At 48.5% G+C, this 15,389-nt stretch overlaps 1 protein-coding gene across 4 annotated transcripts in view; it reads left to right on the top strand.

The window, feature by feature from the left end:
* CLUAP1 (clusterin associated protein 1) overlaps nt 1–11,068 on the top strand; it is a 35,723-nt gene extending 24,655 nt beyond the window's left edge. For 2 of the 4 annotated variants that reach the window (XM_047780701.1, XM_047780698.1), the window contains 4 exons: nt 2,458–2,565; nt 6,754–6,809; nt 7,085–7,141; nt 9,997–11,068. In XM_047780701.1, the coding sequence (XP_047636657.1) occupies nt 2,458–2,565; nt 6,754–6,809; nt 7,085–7,141; nt 9,997–10,146 (371 nt within the window). In that variant the 3' untranslated portion in view covers nt 10,147–11,068. The remainder of the gene's footprint in view (nt 1–2,457; nt 2,566–6,753; nt 6,810–7,084; nt 7,142–9,996) is intronic. The other 2 variants (XM_047780699.1, XM_047780700.1) reach the window with 2 other exon arrangements.
* The last annotated feature ends 4,321 nt before the right edge of the window (nt 11,069–15,389 follow it).

Genomic DNA, 15,389 nt, shown 5'->3' with positions numbered 1-15,389 from the left:
GGGTTAAGGATCCGGCGTTGCTGTGAGCTGTGCTGTAGATCACAGACATGGCTCTGATCTGGTATTGCTATGGCTGTGGTGTCGGCTGGTGGCTACAGCTCTGACTTGACCCCTAGCCTGGGAACTTCTATGTTCCACAGGTGCAGCCCTAAAAAGACAAAAAACATACGAATAAAATAAACTTGGAGTTCCCCGGTGGCCTAGTGGTTAAGGACTCAGCGTTGTCTCTCCTGTGGCTTGGGTTTGATCCCTGGCCCAGGAACTTTTTTTTTTTTTTATCTTTTTGCCTTTTCTAGGGTTGCTGCCATGGCTTATGGAGGTTCCCAGGCTAGGGGTCTAATTGGAGCTGTAGCCACTGGCCTATGCTGCAGTGACGCCAGATTTGAGCTGTGTCTGGGACCTACACACAGCTCACGGCAACGCTGGATCCTTGACCTACTGAGAGAAGCTAGGGATTGAACCCGCAATGTCATGGTTCCTAATTGGATTTGTTAATCACTGAGCCACGGCGGGAACTCCTCGGGAACTTTTTCATGCCATGGGTGCAGCCAAAAACAAATAAATAATAAAAGATAACCTTAAACAGAAACTGCCTGTAGTTGAGGTGGAAATGAAGTGTATTTCATTGTGGGTGTAATTTGAATTCTTGTGCTAGCGAATGAAATGGAGCATCTTTTCATCTGCTCGTTAGCTGTTTGTGTATCTTCTTTGGAGAGCTCTGCTCAAGGCCCTGGCACATCTTTACGTTGAGTTACCTTTTTGTTGCTGAGTGACACAGTCTAGGTGCTAGACCTTTATATGATTTGTGATCTCCAGAAATTTTCTGTCATTCTCCAGGCTGACATTTCACTTTGTTGATTCTGTCCTTTGATGCACAAGCTATTCATCAAGTCTGGCTTATCAGTGTTTACTGTTGCTGTTGTTGCTTGTGCTTTCGGTGCCCTATTTAAGGCACTGCCGAATTCAGGGTCACAGTTTTACCCCGAGGAGTTTTCCTCTAGGAGTTTGGACATTTTAACCTTTGCATTTAGGCCTCTGACCCACTCTGAGTTAATTCTCGTGTATGGTGCAGAGGTAGGGGTGCAGCTGCGTTCTTTGTCATGTGGCTCTCCATTTGTCCCAGCACCGTTTTCGGAAAGTCTGTTCTTTCCCGGTAGAATCATACTGGCACTCCTGTTGGCCCTACTCATTTATAACACATCACTGACAACTCGGTGATTTCGATGACAGCACCCCTTAGCTTTAGTTTACATGCTTGGTCCTCAGCCTGTTGCTATGAGTTCTAAGAGGAAGTGGTACTGAGCCTGAATTGCCTACTGTAGTAATGTCTTAACTCATGATAGGAGTTCCCATGTGGCTTAGTGGGTTAAGGACCTGGCCTCGGGTCACTGCTGTAGCTCGGGTTCCATCCCTGCATGCTCTGGGAGCCGCCAGAAAAGAAAACAACAACAACAACCAGAAAACAAAACAAAAAAGTAATGATAGCATTTGCTTTTTATTGCGTGGGGTGAGAATTTAATGTCATCATTTTCCTGAATAGTGATCTCATTTTATGGTCATTAACGTGTGTTACTGTTTGATCACATTTTCTCACGGCTTCTGTCAGCTCTGTTGCCCTGGCGGCCTTGCAAGACGCTCTCACGGACACTTCTCCAGCTCCCAGGTGGGCCCCTTCGGGCTGTAGCGCAGGCTGTCCCCCCTCCGGGCCGGGGAACCAGAAGACCTGCCCGGGGCGCCCCACTGGATGCAGCTGCCGTTTCATTGGGCGCAGCCGAGCGTGTTCATTGGTGACGGTCACAGTCCTTCCAGACGTCAGCGCAGCGGCTGCAGATTCTTGTAGAGGCTCCTTCTGAATCCTCTGTCCCTTCTGGGCCCAGCGAGGTTGGGCCAGGCCGTGGGAACTCGCCTGGGGGCTTCCACTAGAGAGTGGTGTTCAGCCTGCCGCAGACTCCAGAGGCGTCCTGAAGACGTTAAAGCAAGCGGCCGCTGGTTGAGGATGGCCTTTCCTTATCTTTAGGGTGGGCTTCCTCCGGTGGGGAGGGTCAGAGCCCCGGTCGGGTGGCCGTCTCGCCTGGGCAGCCCACCCAGGCCCTCACTAGCCTGGCGCCCCCTCATCTCCAGGCTTGTTCTGGTGCAGCTGCCGAGTTTTTCCTCGTTATCCTCAAGGAGCTTGAGCTGTGGTACCACAGCCCGACTGTGCAGAGCAGGGTGCTCCCCTCAAATCACCAAGCACGTGCAGCTCCCTGGAGGGCTGGCTTGTCCCCTTTTTAACGTCCGTACTGAAAGAGTGTTTCTGACTGATATGGCTGACCGGCTTCTTTCTCGCTCTGACAAATTGTTTTTGAGAGGAAGGCCAAGGCGCACAGATGGCTCTTCACGAGAGCCTTGTTGGACAGGAGCCATCTTAGAGGTGAGGTGGGAGCTGCCCTTTTGTTTGCCTGCTTGTGTTCCTGCCAGGTCACGACGACTCGGACATGGACATCCAGGAGGACGACGAGTCCGACAGTGAACTGGAAGCGAGACGGCTGTCCAAGCCATGGACGGCCGTGGAGGTGCTCATGCAAGGTACCTGTCACAGGCAAGGACGGCCAGGATTGGGTCCGGGCTGCTTGGTTTCCAGGCCCATAAGCACACTGCCCTGGCATTGATCAGGATTTGGCTCTTAAACTGCCCGGTGGACATCTTTGCTGCTAGTCCTCTCACCTGGGGGCTCTGAGCAGCTGGCCTCATTTATGGCTTGGTACTTGTCACAGAGGCCACTGCCACTGAGGTGAATTCTGCCCTTTTGGGGTCCAGACTGCTCTCAGTTCAGTTACATCCCTGGTGGTCAGAGAATTAATGCACAAAGAGGGAATTACGTGAGCATATCTGCCTTTTTTTGGTTTTTGCTTAGGCCGCATAGCACAGCGGCTTAAGGGGGGGGTGTCTCAGTTCCCAGACTAGGGATGAAGCCTGGGGTGCAGTGGAGAAAGCGCTGAGTCCTAACCGCTCGGCCATGAGGGAACCCCTGAGCATCTCTGCCTTTAAAAATGTTCGTCTAGGAGTTCCGGCTGTATCACAGTGGCTAAGGATCTGGCATTGTCTCTGTTGCAGCATGGGTTCGATCCTCAGTCCAGTGCAGTGGGTTAAGGATCTGGGGTTGCTGCCCCTGTGGCTCAGGGTTCGGTCCCTGGCCCAGGAAGTGCCATGTGCCATGGGTGGTGTAGCTAAAAAACCAAAACGTTCTTCTAGTTGCTATTTTCTCACCACAAAAGAGTCAAGCAATAGAATATGAGAAATAAATGTGGGTGCTCCTTTAGAGTCTTCCTCGTGTTCTACTCCCTACTGTAGAAAGGTCAGTGGCCAGTGGCTTGAGGCCCGTCCAGTGAAATTGCCTTTCCACACATATATATGTGCTCACACAAACACACAGGCACACTCAGACTCAGACACAAAAACCACCTGAAATATTTTTTAACCTAAATGGGACCAGGCTGTGTGTGTGGTTCTGTACTTGCTTTTTAAAATGATTATTGTATATCTTGGAACTCTTCCCATGTCAGTAAACTCTACAACTGCTTCATTCTTTTTGACAGCTGCATAGTATTCCATATCTCTCCCCATAATTTCTCTGGACATTCCATATTGATAGACAATTTAAGTATTTCTACTCTTTTCCTGGTATGTACATCTTTCTGCGTATCTGCAAATGTTTCTTGAGTTTGCATCATTAAAAGTAGAAATCTTGGGTCAAAGGTTATATAAATTTTTATTTTGATAGATACTACTAAATTGCCCTATATTTGCCTTTAAAACATTTCTTATCTACTACCTGTTAAATTTTGGAGCACAGTTGCATTTTTATGTACGTAATACTTTTAAGTGGTAAATCATCTTCATTTTATTTTTTTAATTTTTAAAATTTATTTATTTATTTTCCACTGTACAGCATGGGGACCAGGTTACACATACATGTATACATACTTTTTCTCCCATTGTGGTGTTGTGATATAAGTATCTAGATATAGTTCTCAATGCTATACAGCAGGATCTCATTGTAAATATATCCCAAGAGCAATAGTTTACATCCGTTAACCCCAAGCTCCCGATCCCTCCCACTCCCTCCCTCTCTCCCTCCCTCCCTCCCTCCCTCCCTCTCAGGCAGCCACAAGTCTGTTCTCCAAGTCTATGATTTTCTTTTCTGTGGAAACGTTCATTTGTGCTGTATATTAGATTCCAATTATAAGTGATATCATCTGGTATTTGTCTTTCTCTTTCTGACTAATTTCACTCAGTATGAGAGCCTCTAGTTCCATCCATGTTGCTGCAAATGGCATTATTTTGTTCTTTTTGATGGCTGAGTAGTATTCCATTGTGTAAATATACCACATCTTCCTAATCCAATCATCTGTCAGTGGACATTTGGGTTGTTTCCATGTCTTGGCTGTTGTGAATAGTGCTGCAGTGAATGTGCGGGTGCATATGTCTTTTTTAAGGAAAGTTTTGTCCAGATACATGCCCAAGAGTGGGACTGCTGGGTCATATGGTAGTTCCATGTATAGATTTCTAAGGTACCTCCATACTGTTCTCCATAGTGGCTGTATCAATAGTGTATGGGGTTCCCTTTTCTCCACACCCCCTCCAGCACTTGCTATTTGTGAACTTATTAATGATGGCCATTCTGACTGGTGTGAGGTGGTATCTCATGGTAGTTTTGATTTGCATTTCTCTAATAATAAGGGATGTTGAACATTTTTTCATGTGCTTGTTGGCCATCTGTATATCTTCCTTGGAGAATGGTCTATTCATGTCTTTTGCCCATTTTTCATTTGGGTGGTTGGTTTTTTGGGTGTTGAGTTGTGTAAGTTGCTTGTATATTCTAGAGATTAAGCTCTTGTCCGTTGCATCATTTGAAACTATTTTCTCCCCTTCTGTAAGTTGTCTTTTTGTTTTCTTTTTGGTTTCCTTTGCTGTGCAAAAGCTTGTCAGTTTGATTAGGTCCCATTGGTTTATTTTTGCTCTTATTTCTGTTGCCTTGGGAGAATGACCTGAGAAAATATTCATGAGGTTCATTTTATTGTAACTTCTCTTGTTAACTGCTTTCTCTCATTCTCAGCCTGTCTTTTTTATTTATTACATTTCATTTTTTCATAGACTAATTAGATGCTCTGATTTCCTTTTTTTTGGTCTCTTGTCTTTTTAGGGCCGCACTTGCAGCATATGGAGGTTCCCAGACAAGGGGTCGAATCAGAGCTACAGCTGCTGGCCTACGCCACAGCCACATCACACCAGATCTCTAACCCACTGAGCGAGGCCAGGGATCGAACCCACAATGTTGTGGTTACTAGTTGGGTTCGTTAACCACTGAGCCACCAACGGGAACTCCTCTGATTTCCTTTTTGTTCCTTTTAATCTTTTAGCAGCTTCATGGCATAAATAGAGATTAGAGGTTTTGACTCCCATTCTGCAGCTGGGAGCCTAGGCCCTGGAAAGGTGTGGGAGTGGCTTAGTAGGACCTCCAAAGGGCGCTGGTGCCCCTAACTGCTCCCTCTGGCCACTCAGCCTGCAGAAGTAAAATCACAGGGTTTATTTCAAAAAACTAAATTAGATCTTCAGACAGCTCAAGAGTTACATTTTATCTGACCCGGGGAAAGTGTCCAGAAGCAGCTCTTGGTGGCCGTCTTCCCTGGCCTGAGCAAGCTCCTCTGAGCTGCCCGAGCTGCTCGCCCCGAGGCCTGGCCCTTTCACAGGTGCCCTTTCTCAGCCTTCAGGTGTGCATGCAGTTCTCTGCCTCCCCCAGGAAGGGTAGCCCCAGAGCTTTTGCAGAGGCCACTCTAGGCAGCACTGACTCCCCGGGATGTGGAGAATTGCTTAGTATTTCTGAGCGAGAATCCTGGGTGTTATGAGAACAAGTTAGAGAATCCTTGGTGTTTTGAAGGATGAACTAATGTGATCCTAAATTATTTTACTTTTTACTTTTATGTATTTTTTTAGGGTCACACCTGCGGCACAGGGAAGTTCCCAGGCCAGGGATCGAATCAGAGCTGTACCTGCCCGCCTGCACCATAGCCACAGCAACACTGGATCTGAGCCGCATCTGTGACCTAGGCTGCAGATAGAGGCAGTGCTGGATCCAGACAGGGATCAAACCCAAAACTGCATCCTCACAGAGTCAACGTTGGCTCCTTATGCCACTGAACCACAGTGGAACCTCCAAATGATTTGACTCTTTGAAGCTCAGAGAGAGATCTGAGTACAAGTGACACTGGCCTATAAAAGGGGGGTGTATTTCTTTTTTCAGCAGAGAGCACATCTGTTCCACTACCTGTGTACTAATAATGAGATTTAGTGATTTTTTTCCCAAAAACATTTACAGGATAAATACTTATTTTTCTGATTCATGAGTTGTGCTTATACTTTATTGCCCTTTTCCTCCTTTTCATTTTTTTTTGTCTGTTTTTTTTTTTTTTTCTTTTTAGGGCCCCACCTGCGGCATATGGAGGTTCCCAGCCTAGGGGTCTAATTGAAGCTACAGCTGCCAGCCACAGCCACATGGGATCCAAGCCGCATCTGGGACCTACACCACTGCTCACGGCAACACCGGATCCTTAACCTACTGAGCGAGGCCAGGGATTGATCCCGCAACCTCATGGATGCTAATCGGTTTCGTTTCTGCTGCACCATGACCGGAACCCCTAGGAAAACAAATCTGGAATGCCATTTCCTGCCTTATTTCACATGGTTTTCATAACCTCACGTGTTGGTTCTCCGCAGGACGAGCCAGTAAGCGCGTCGTGGGCACCATGCAAGGTGCAGACTCGGACGACGACGTGAGTTCCCCCAGCTCCCTGAGCGCTCCGCTCTCGGCGGTCCTGGGCCGGCCTCATGGGCGAGGTTGGCCGGGAAGCTAAGCGCCTCTGACCAGCTTAGTGCCAGGCGCTGCTTCCCGCCTGGCTCACTGCCGGATTCATGGTGGAGCTTGGCCTCCCAGGAGCTGGGCCCTCTTCTTTGCTTGTTGGTGGCTCATTTCTTTTCTTTTCAAATGGACGCGCTTGCCCGACCTTTTTTTCCTTCTCATTGTTCTTTCCATTCTCGCTTTCCAAAGATGGAAGCAGCGCCAGCTCTCTTAGGTAAATGCAAGACTTCCAGCTCCAGGAAGCAGGTTGGTTTTCTTTTTCCCCTCATCCATTTGTGAGTGTGTGGGTGTGTGAGAGCGAGAGGGAGGGAGGGAACACCGCTCAGGGCCTGCGGAGGGTCTTTGCTAAGAATGCTGCCTTGTCTCCTGGGCAAGAAACCGCTCACGTGGGTTCCACAGCGAACAGCAAAGTCAGATAAAGGACGCTGTGCTAACGCTTAGGGAAGTGCTGAGCGGGAGACAAGCAAGGTCGTCCGGCCCTGGAACTGTGACCTAGGAACTGAGGGACGCTGCTGCGGGCCTGGGTCGAGGCAGCCCTCGCCTCAGCTCCATCGTTGGGAGGGGCCATGCACAGGCTGCTCTCCTGAGACCAGGCCCAGGGATGCTGGGCATCAGGTTGCTGCTCCTTGGTGCTGCTGAGTGGAGGACGGACTGGAAGCCAGCAGATGGGGGATGAGCTTCCCTCATGGGGTCTGGGTGCTGGGCTGCACGTCCATCGCCCTGGGCCTGCCTTTCTGGCTGAGTCCTGAGTCTCTGCATGGCACTGGTGCCTCCCCCAGCCAGGGCCGCTGTCCTTGTCGAGAGGTGGGTTAGGAGGATGGTCGGTGCTGTGCTGTTGGAGAAACGCACTCAGGGGTCTGGGCGGGATGCGCAGAGACGATGCGGCCTTGAATTCACAGAAGGCAGTCTGTAGAGAAATAGAGGCCGCCTCAAAATACTCTAACAAGGTAGGGAGTGGGTGGCCAAACAGCTCCTATTACCAATGCCTCTTAACCCTGGAGACGAAAGTAGAGCACGTCTGGCGAGGAAACTCACCGGGAGAGCACAGTGCGGCTTTCCTGATCATTTCCTCGGTCCTCGGTGTGGCTTTCTCCTTGGCTGAGCGAATCCCTTATTTGCAGCTTAACATCTCCTCTGTGCCTGTTGTCACTTATTCGTTTCAAGGAGGCTGTTCCACGCACCCCCCTGGATGTAAGGGCTTGTCCTTGACCTGTTAGCTCGTTCCCTTGGCAGGTCCTTGTTGCGCGCCTGTTAGGTACAGACTGGGAATGGGGTACCGCAGTGAACAGAGCCAAGGCCCTGCCTTTGTGAGGCTTCCTTCCAGCAGTCGTCGAGTGGACGCATCAGGGCCCACGGTGGTGAGAGGAAAAATGAGGCAGGGTCAGGGGATGGGGTGACAGGGAGGAGGGAGGAGATCGACGTCTTTGGATTGGTCGGGTCAGGGCTCTGATGAGCTGATGTTGGGCAGAGGCCTTGAATGATAGGAGGGAGGTGGTGCTGGGGCACGTGCTTCCCGCATTCCAGAGCCAAAGGGCTGGGCTGTGTGACTAGGGTGCAGTGCGCTGGGCTGGAGCAGCAAGGGCGGCAGCAGGGACCACGCACAGCTTTGCAAGATGTGACCAGGGCTTGCACAGTCTGTGGTTTCATGGCTGAAAGCGTCTTCACTTCCCGAGACGGTGGACCCGAGGAAGAGGCTGGAGGGCAGGTCAGGAGTCTGGCTTTGGACACTCTTAAGTGTCAGCTGCCTGCTGGACGTTCACGTGCTGGTGTTGAGAAGCCACGTGAAGTTCAGTCTAGAGTTCAAGGGTCAGATCTGAGCTGGAGGTGGAATTTGGGCGTCATCTACATGGAAGGGGTCTAAAGGCCAGTGTGAGGACCCATGCGGTGGTTTGGAGGGAGAGAAGAGAAGGGAGGAGAGGGGCCCAGCCGTCCCGTGTTCAGACGGAGGTCAGGAGGAAGAGGGTCGGGCGGGGGAGACTGAGAAGATGCTAGAGGGATGGGGTGAGCGCCCAGGAGGAGGGGACCTGGAGGGCAGAAGCGGGGGCTCCAGGGGAGAAGGAGCAGCTGCAGGTCCAACAGGAGGGTGGAGAAGCCCCCGCAGGACTTGAGTCCATTGAGTGTTGCTGTCGGGGCCTTGGTAGGTGAGAGCTGACCGGAGGGGCCTCGAAGGCAGTGAAAGGGCGTCCACGGCGCCAGGGTGTTCAGAACTCGTCTGAGGGGCATGTGCGAGGGCAGGGCAAAGAGGAGCAGAGGGGTTTTATTTTGGGTTTTTAGGAGTTCCTGTCATGGCTCAGCAGAAACGAATCTGACTGGTATCCATGAGAATACAGGTTCCATCTCTGGGCTACCTCGGTGGGTTAAGGATCCAGTGTCGCAGGTGCGGCTTGGATCCCACGTTGCTGTGGCTCTGGCGTAGGCCGGCGGCTACAGCTCCGATTAGACCCCTAGCCTGGAAACCTCCACATGCCACAGGCGCGGCCCTAGAAAGACAAAAGACCAAAACAAATATGTTTTTAGAAGAGGAGGGAAGCTGTAGCATGTATGGGTGCTGGTGGGAGCGATCTGCAGAGAGACCAGCCCTCCTGGTTTACTGGGGAGGCAGAACTTGCTGTCTGAAAAGGCAGAGTTGGTCACCCTTATCTAGACAATGAAAGACCGTGTTTCGTTCCTTTTGCTCCTTTCACCCGTTTCTGGAGCGGCTGTCCATCCAGAAGCCAAACTTAGCCCCGCTTCCCTGTCTCTAAGTCCCTGCCCTCCCTGCTGTCCCCTGGTGGGTCTCTGGGCCTCCAGGGAGCCTCAGTGCAGACCCAGCGGTGCTCCCGAGATGCCAGTGGGGTGGCCCCTGTGGCACCAGCCTCGGCGTGCACGTCTCTGTTCGAAGGTGCCTGCTTAGGAGATGTATTTGTAGTGTATTCCAGCCGGCAGTACGTAGACCCTGGTCCCCTCCTGCCCCCACAGCCTGATCGCGGCTCCGCCATCTCCTCCTCCCGTGGGTGTTGCTGGTTATTGAGCGGCTGGTGCAAAAGCCAGGTGGGTCCGTGCTGACATGATGTCCGTAGCGAGACGGGCCCTCAGCTGGCCTTGGTGTCTTTTTCCCGTAGGAAGACTCAGAGGACAGTGAGATTGACCTGGAGGATGAGGAGGACGACGACGACGATTTGGAGGACGAGAGCATTGCTGTCTCACCTGCCAAGCCCAGTCGCAGAGGCCAGAAACCTGAGCCCCTGGATGAGAGTGACAATGACTTCTGACCTCCTGGCCAAGAGACACAGGCAGACTAGAACCCTCAGATTTGTAGGTAAAGGGCGGTCGGAGGGGCCAGCAGGAAACATGCACGGTGTTGGAGAAGCCAGCTGGACTCCCTGTTGAGGAAGCACAACCTGCTTCTGCCCTAGTCTCCTGTGCGTTTCTCCCCAGGGCTTAAGCTAGAACCGGAGCAAACCCCAAAGATTGTTTTGCTTTATTTATCTCCTAAAACTTGGGAAATGCATGCATTCTTAGTGATTCACATCCACAGGACAAAAACGTGAGAAAGAACAGCCAACACTCGGTAAGTATTGGCTGTTGTTTCTGTCACTCATTTCTGTTGAGTCAGCGGGACTCAGAGCCCCGACCTGTGGCTGGAACTGGACACAGGACTCGTTTTGGGAATTGGAGGGAGTGTCTGACTCTTAATCACGAACATAGTTTAGAACGTTTCCGTTATATCAGCTTTTACTCCTAGTCCTTATTTCACACCGTGCTCTTGCTTTCTCCTTCTGCATGCTCACAATACCAAGCTTTTAAATGTATTTTACTAACACTTTCTGAAAGTTGGCTGGCTTTGATGAAAACCAACTTCCCCTGAAAAGTGGGCAGCAGAGAGATGCTCCAGGTTATGCATACTCTGTTTCCTCTTGGAGGCTGACAGTCTGCCTTAGAAAAGAGCAAATTAAGGAAAAAGTGTATGTATGGATTTGTGTTTCTGACTCAAAAAAATGAACCAGAATTGAATTCGATAGAATAGGACCAGGAGAATTTCCCTTTTGTAAAATGAGACGCATCAGAGAGTGGGCTTGGGTTTTGTTGTTCTGTTAATATGGAAAGCACAGAGTTTTCATTTATTTTTCAGTTACAAAGTCAAAAGACTTGTGAAGTTCTTTATCTCTTAATAAATGTATTGAATATACCGTATTTTTATATCATTTTTATTTAAAAGTTAATTGTTTTATTTATTTGCCCCAGTAACATAAATACTTATTCAGGAGAAGTTTACAGGTTATTAGAGTGCATGTAAATTTTAGGGCACTATGTGACAGTGAGGTACCTTTGCTTTTTTCTCCGTCTTTCCCTAAATCTTACATCTGAGATGACCCCCTTTTTAAAACACTTAGCATCCAGTTGATGCACCAGTTATCTGAGATGTGCCATCTTTGAAGCCTTACTTGTCAAGGAAGTAGGTGTTTGGGTCCACATCAGCCCTCAGGTGCCATGGCTTTTAAGCCACAAGAGTCCTTGCATCTTCTTGGATGTTATAGCTTTGCTTTACCTGAGTCTGACCTGTCTTGGATTTTGAAAAACAAGGAATGTATTTCTGTTTCCCTCGTGTGATGCTCTCTCCTGATGGGCGTTGACATGGGAGCCCAGCCCAAGCCACAGGTCACACGTCCACAGGAAGAGTGGGCAGCCATTGTTTCACCTGCTCCTTGTCCTTCATCCCTCGCTTAACTGGCTTTGCGCCAAGTCTCCCATGGGCTTCTGCGTCTTCACTTGAGCAGAGTCTGTCAACGGAGGAGCTTCAGGTATGGATTGTAGTTATTAATGTATTTCTGTCGCTGGAACGGATCTCGGAGTCGGATGTGTGCAGGTGCCTTATAACTCGCTGTCATTCCGTTTGGGTCAAGCAGCAGAGCAGACTGAGGCCCCAAAGACGACTAATTAGGTCAGTGGAAAACGAGCATTTAGATCATTGCTGACAGGTTGTTTTACTCTGTAATTTAAAGGGCCTCTTAAAATGCTTTATAATGTGTGTATTGGCCTCCCCAGAATTAAGTGCCTCGGAATAATAAACCTGACCAAGGAGATGAAAGACTTATATGCTGAGAACTATGGAACATTAATCAAGGGATTAAAGAGGAATCAAAGAAACGGAAAGATAGCCCATGCTCCTCTTTTGGAAGAAATAATATTAAAATGGCCATACTGGAGTTCCCATCCTGGCTCAGTGGTTAGCGAATCTGACTAGAACCATGAGGTTTCAGGTTCGATCCCTGGGCTCACTCAGTGGGTTAAGGATCCAGCGTTGCTGTGAGCTGTGGTGTAGGTTGCAGATGTGGCTTGGATCCCGCGTTGCTGTGGCTCTGGCATAGGCTGTCGGCTACAGCTCCGATTCGACCCCTAGCCTCGGAACCTCCATATGCCATGGGAGTGGCCCTAGAAATGGCAAAAAGACCAAAAAAAAAAAAGAAAAAAGAAAAGAAAAAATGGCCATAATGCCCAAAGCAATCTACAGATTTAATGTGATCCCTATCAAATTACCCGTGAGATTTTTCACAGAACAAATAATCCAAAAATTATGTGGAACTATAAAAGACCCAGGATTGCCGAAGAAATCCTGAGTGGGGAAAAACCAAGCAGGAGATTTAATTCTCCCAGGCTTCAGACAGTACAAAGCTACAGTAATCAAAACAGGATAGTACTGGTAGAAAAACAGACATATGGATCAATGGACCAGAAAAGAGCACCCAGAAATAAACCCAGACACCTATGGTCGGTCGATCTTCAACAAAGAAGGTAAGAATATAAATTGGGGGAGTTCCCATCGTGGCGCAGTGGTTAATGAAACCAACTAGCATCCATGAGGATGTGGGTTTGTTCCCTGGCCTCGCTCAGTAGGTTAAGGATCCAGCGTTGCCGTGAGCTGTGGTGTAGGTCACAGATGCGGCTCAGATCCTGTGTTGCTGTGGCTGTGGTGTAGGCTGGTGGCTACAGCTCCAGTTGGACCCCTAGCCTGGGAACCTCCATATGCTGCAGGTGCAGCCCTAAAAGACAAAAAAAGACCAAAAAAATAAATAAAAAAAAAAGAAGACGAATATAAAATGGAGGAAAAGACAGCCTCTTCAGCAAGTGGTGCTGGGAAAACAACAGCTGCATGTAAATCAATGAAACTAGAACACACCCTCACACCATGCACAAAAATAAACTCAAAGTGGCTTAAAGATTTAAACATAAGACACCTTAAAGCTCCCAGAGGAGAACGTGGGCAAAACACTCCGACGTCAACTGTAGGAATGCTTTCTTAGGTGAGTCTCCCAAGGCAATAGAGGTAAAAGTGAACCAGTGGGGTCTAATCAAGTTTAGAAGCTTCTGCACAGAAAAGGAAACTTAAAAAAAAAGAAAAAGAAAGAAAAGAAAACCGCTAGAATCAGAGGAGATAATTGCAAATGATCCAACTGACCAGGGCTTAATGTCCAGAACATACAAACAATTCATACAACTCAGCAACAACAAAAAAAAAACAGCTGAAAAGTGGCAGAAGACCTAAATAGACATTTCTCCAGAGAAGACATAGGGATGGCCAGCAGGCACATGAAAAAATGCTCATCACTACTTATTAGAGAAACGCAAATCAACCTACAATGAGGTACTTCCTTACACTGGTCAGAATGGCCATCATTAATAAGTCTACAAATGACGAATTCTAGAGAGGGTGTGGAGGAAAGGGAAGCCTCCTACACTACCGGTGTGAATGTAAATTGGTACAACCACTATGGAAAACAGGATGGAAGCTCCTTAGGAAACTAAATATAGACCTCCCCTATGATCCGGCAGTCCCACTGTTGGGCATCTATCCAGACACACCTGCAGTTCGAAACGATGCATGCACCCTATGTTCATAGCAGCACTGTTCACAACAGTTGCGACATGGAAACAATCTGCATGTCCGTTGGCGGGGGATGGACTGAGAAGATGGGGCCCATACACAGTGGAATACCACTCAGCTGTAGAAAGAAGAAAATAATGCTGCGTGTAGCAGCATGTATATAGCCAGAGATGATTATGCTAGGTGAAGAAGGACAAAGACCATATGATATCACTTATGTGGGAATCTAAAACACGGCACTGATGAACCTGCCTACAAAACAGACAGACTCAGAGAACAGACCTGTGGTTGCCGAGGGAGAGGGAGGCGGATGGACTGGGAGTTTGAGGTTGGCACTTACAGACTGTTTAGAATGGATAAGCAACGAGGTCCTGCTGTACAGCACAGGGAACTAAAGCCAGTCTCTTGCGATAGAACAAGACGGAAGACACTATGAGAAAAAGTGTATATATATACATACATACGTACAAATGACTGGGTCACTTTGCTGTATAACAGAAATTGACAGAACACATTGTAAATCAACTATAATAAAAAACTTCCACATCTTTTTTTTTTTTTTTTTTTTTTTGCTGAGAAACTTTGTAATGGGGATAATCAGGTCTTATTTGGAAGGCAGCTATGCTCACCACTATGCCACCAAAGCAGGGTCTTATTTGATTTTCAATAGACCTAGGTCAAATAAAAGAATTATACTTAATGTGGAAGTCTCTAAATACAAATCTATTATTAATCAAACCAAGAAGCTGAAGATAACATCAATACTATATATCAACTTAATATTGAATATTTTCCAGATCGTGTGAACCCCCATGATTCACTCTGGTCAGTTCCTTTTTTTATTTCTGAGTATTGATATAAACGCTTAATTGCCTTAAGCCACTTAAATGAAGCTCTTTTACGAAGTCAGCCCGACTGTGAATCAGCTGTACTTTCATAACAGTTTTGAAAATGGGCGTGGGCAGGAGACGTCAAGGAATTTTTATGTGCTCAGTTTTTGTGGGTAGGAGTAACCATCGGGGACATCCACGGGGAATTCTGAGGACACACTTCCCTCTGATGTGGGGCAGGAAGAAGAAATACACGTGCGTGCACTCGTGAGCATTTTAAGCTGTGAGGTCTTTGTCGCGTGTCCCGGTGGGTTCACAGCATACCATGGAAATATCACACCTGTCACACTCTTGGTGCTGGAAGCCAGGACCGGTGGAATTGGAAGGGAAGTGGAGGGTCCTCCTCCCTCTCCAGAGCAGAGGTCCTTCCTGTGAGGCGGGATCGGAGCAGGACGACAGAGGGCTCAGGGAGGGATGCTGTGAGGAACGGGGAACTCAGAGTTTTGCAGGGTAACCGGCGTGTCTGTGAGAAACGCAGATCTGATACTCTGTTGGATGGCCCGACAAGAACGAGCAGTGATGTAGAAAGTTAAATTTTGGAGTTCCCATCATGGTCAGTGGAAACAAATCTGACTAGTATCCATGAGGACACAGGTTCGATCCCTGGCCTCACTCAGTGGGTTAAGGATCCAGCGTTGCCATGAGCTGTGGTATAGGTTGGAGACTTGGATCTGGCCTTGCTGTGGCTGTGCTGCAGGCTGGCAGCTACAGCTCTGATTTGGCCCCTAGCCTGGGAGCCTTG

The sequence above is a fragment of the Phacochoerus africanus genome, chromosome 5 (assembly GCF_016906955.1).
Source record: "Phacochoerus africanus isolate WHEZ1 chromosome 5, ROS_Pafr_v1, whole genome shotgun sequence".
In the NCBI taxonomy this organism is placed as follows: domain Eukaryota; kingdom Metazoa; phylum Chordata; class Mammalia; order Artiodactyla; family Suidae; genus Phacochoerus; species Phacochoerus africanus.
The sequence above is the reverse complement of the archived record's forward strand: the minus strand, read 5'-3'. Positions and strand labels throughout refer to the sequence as shown.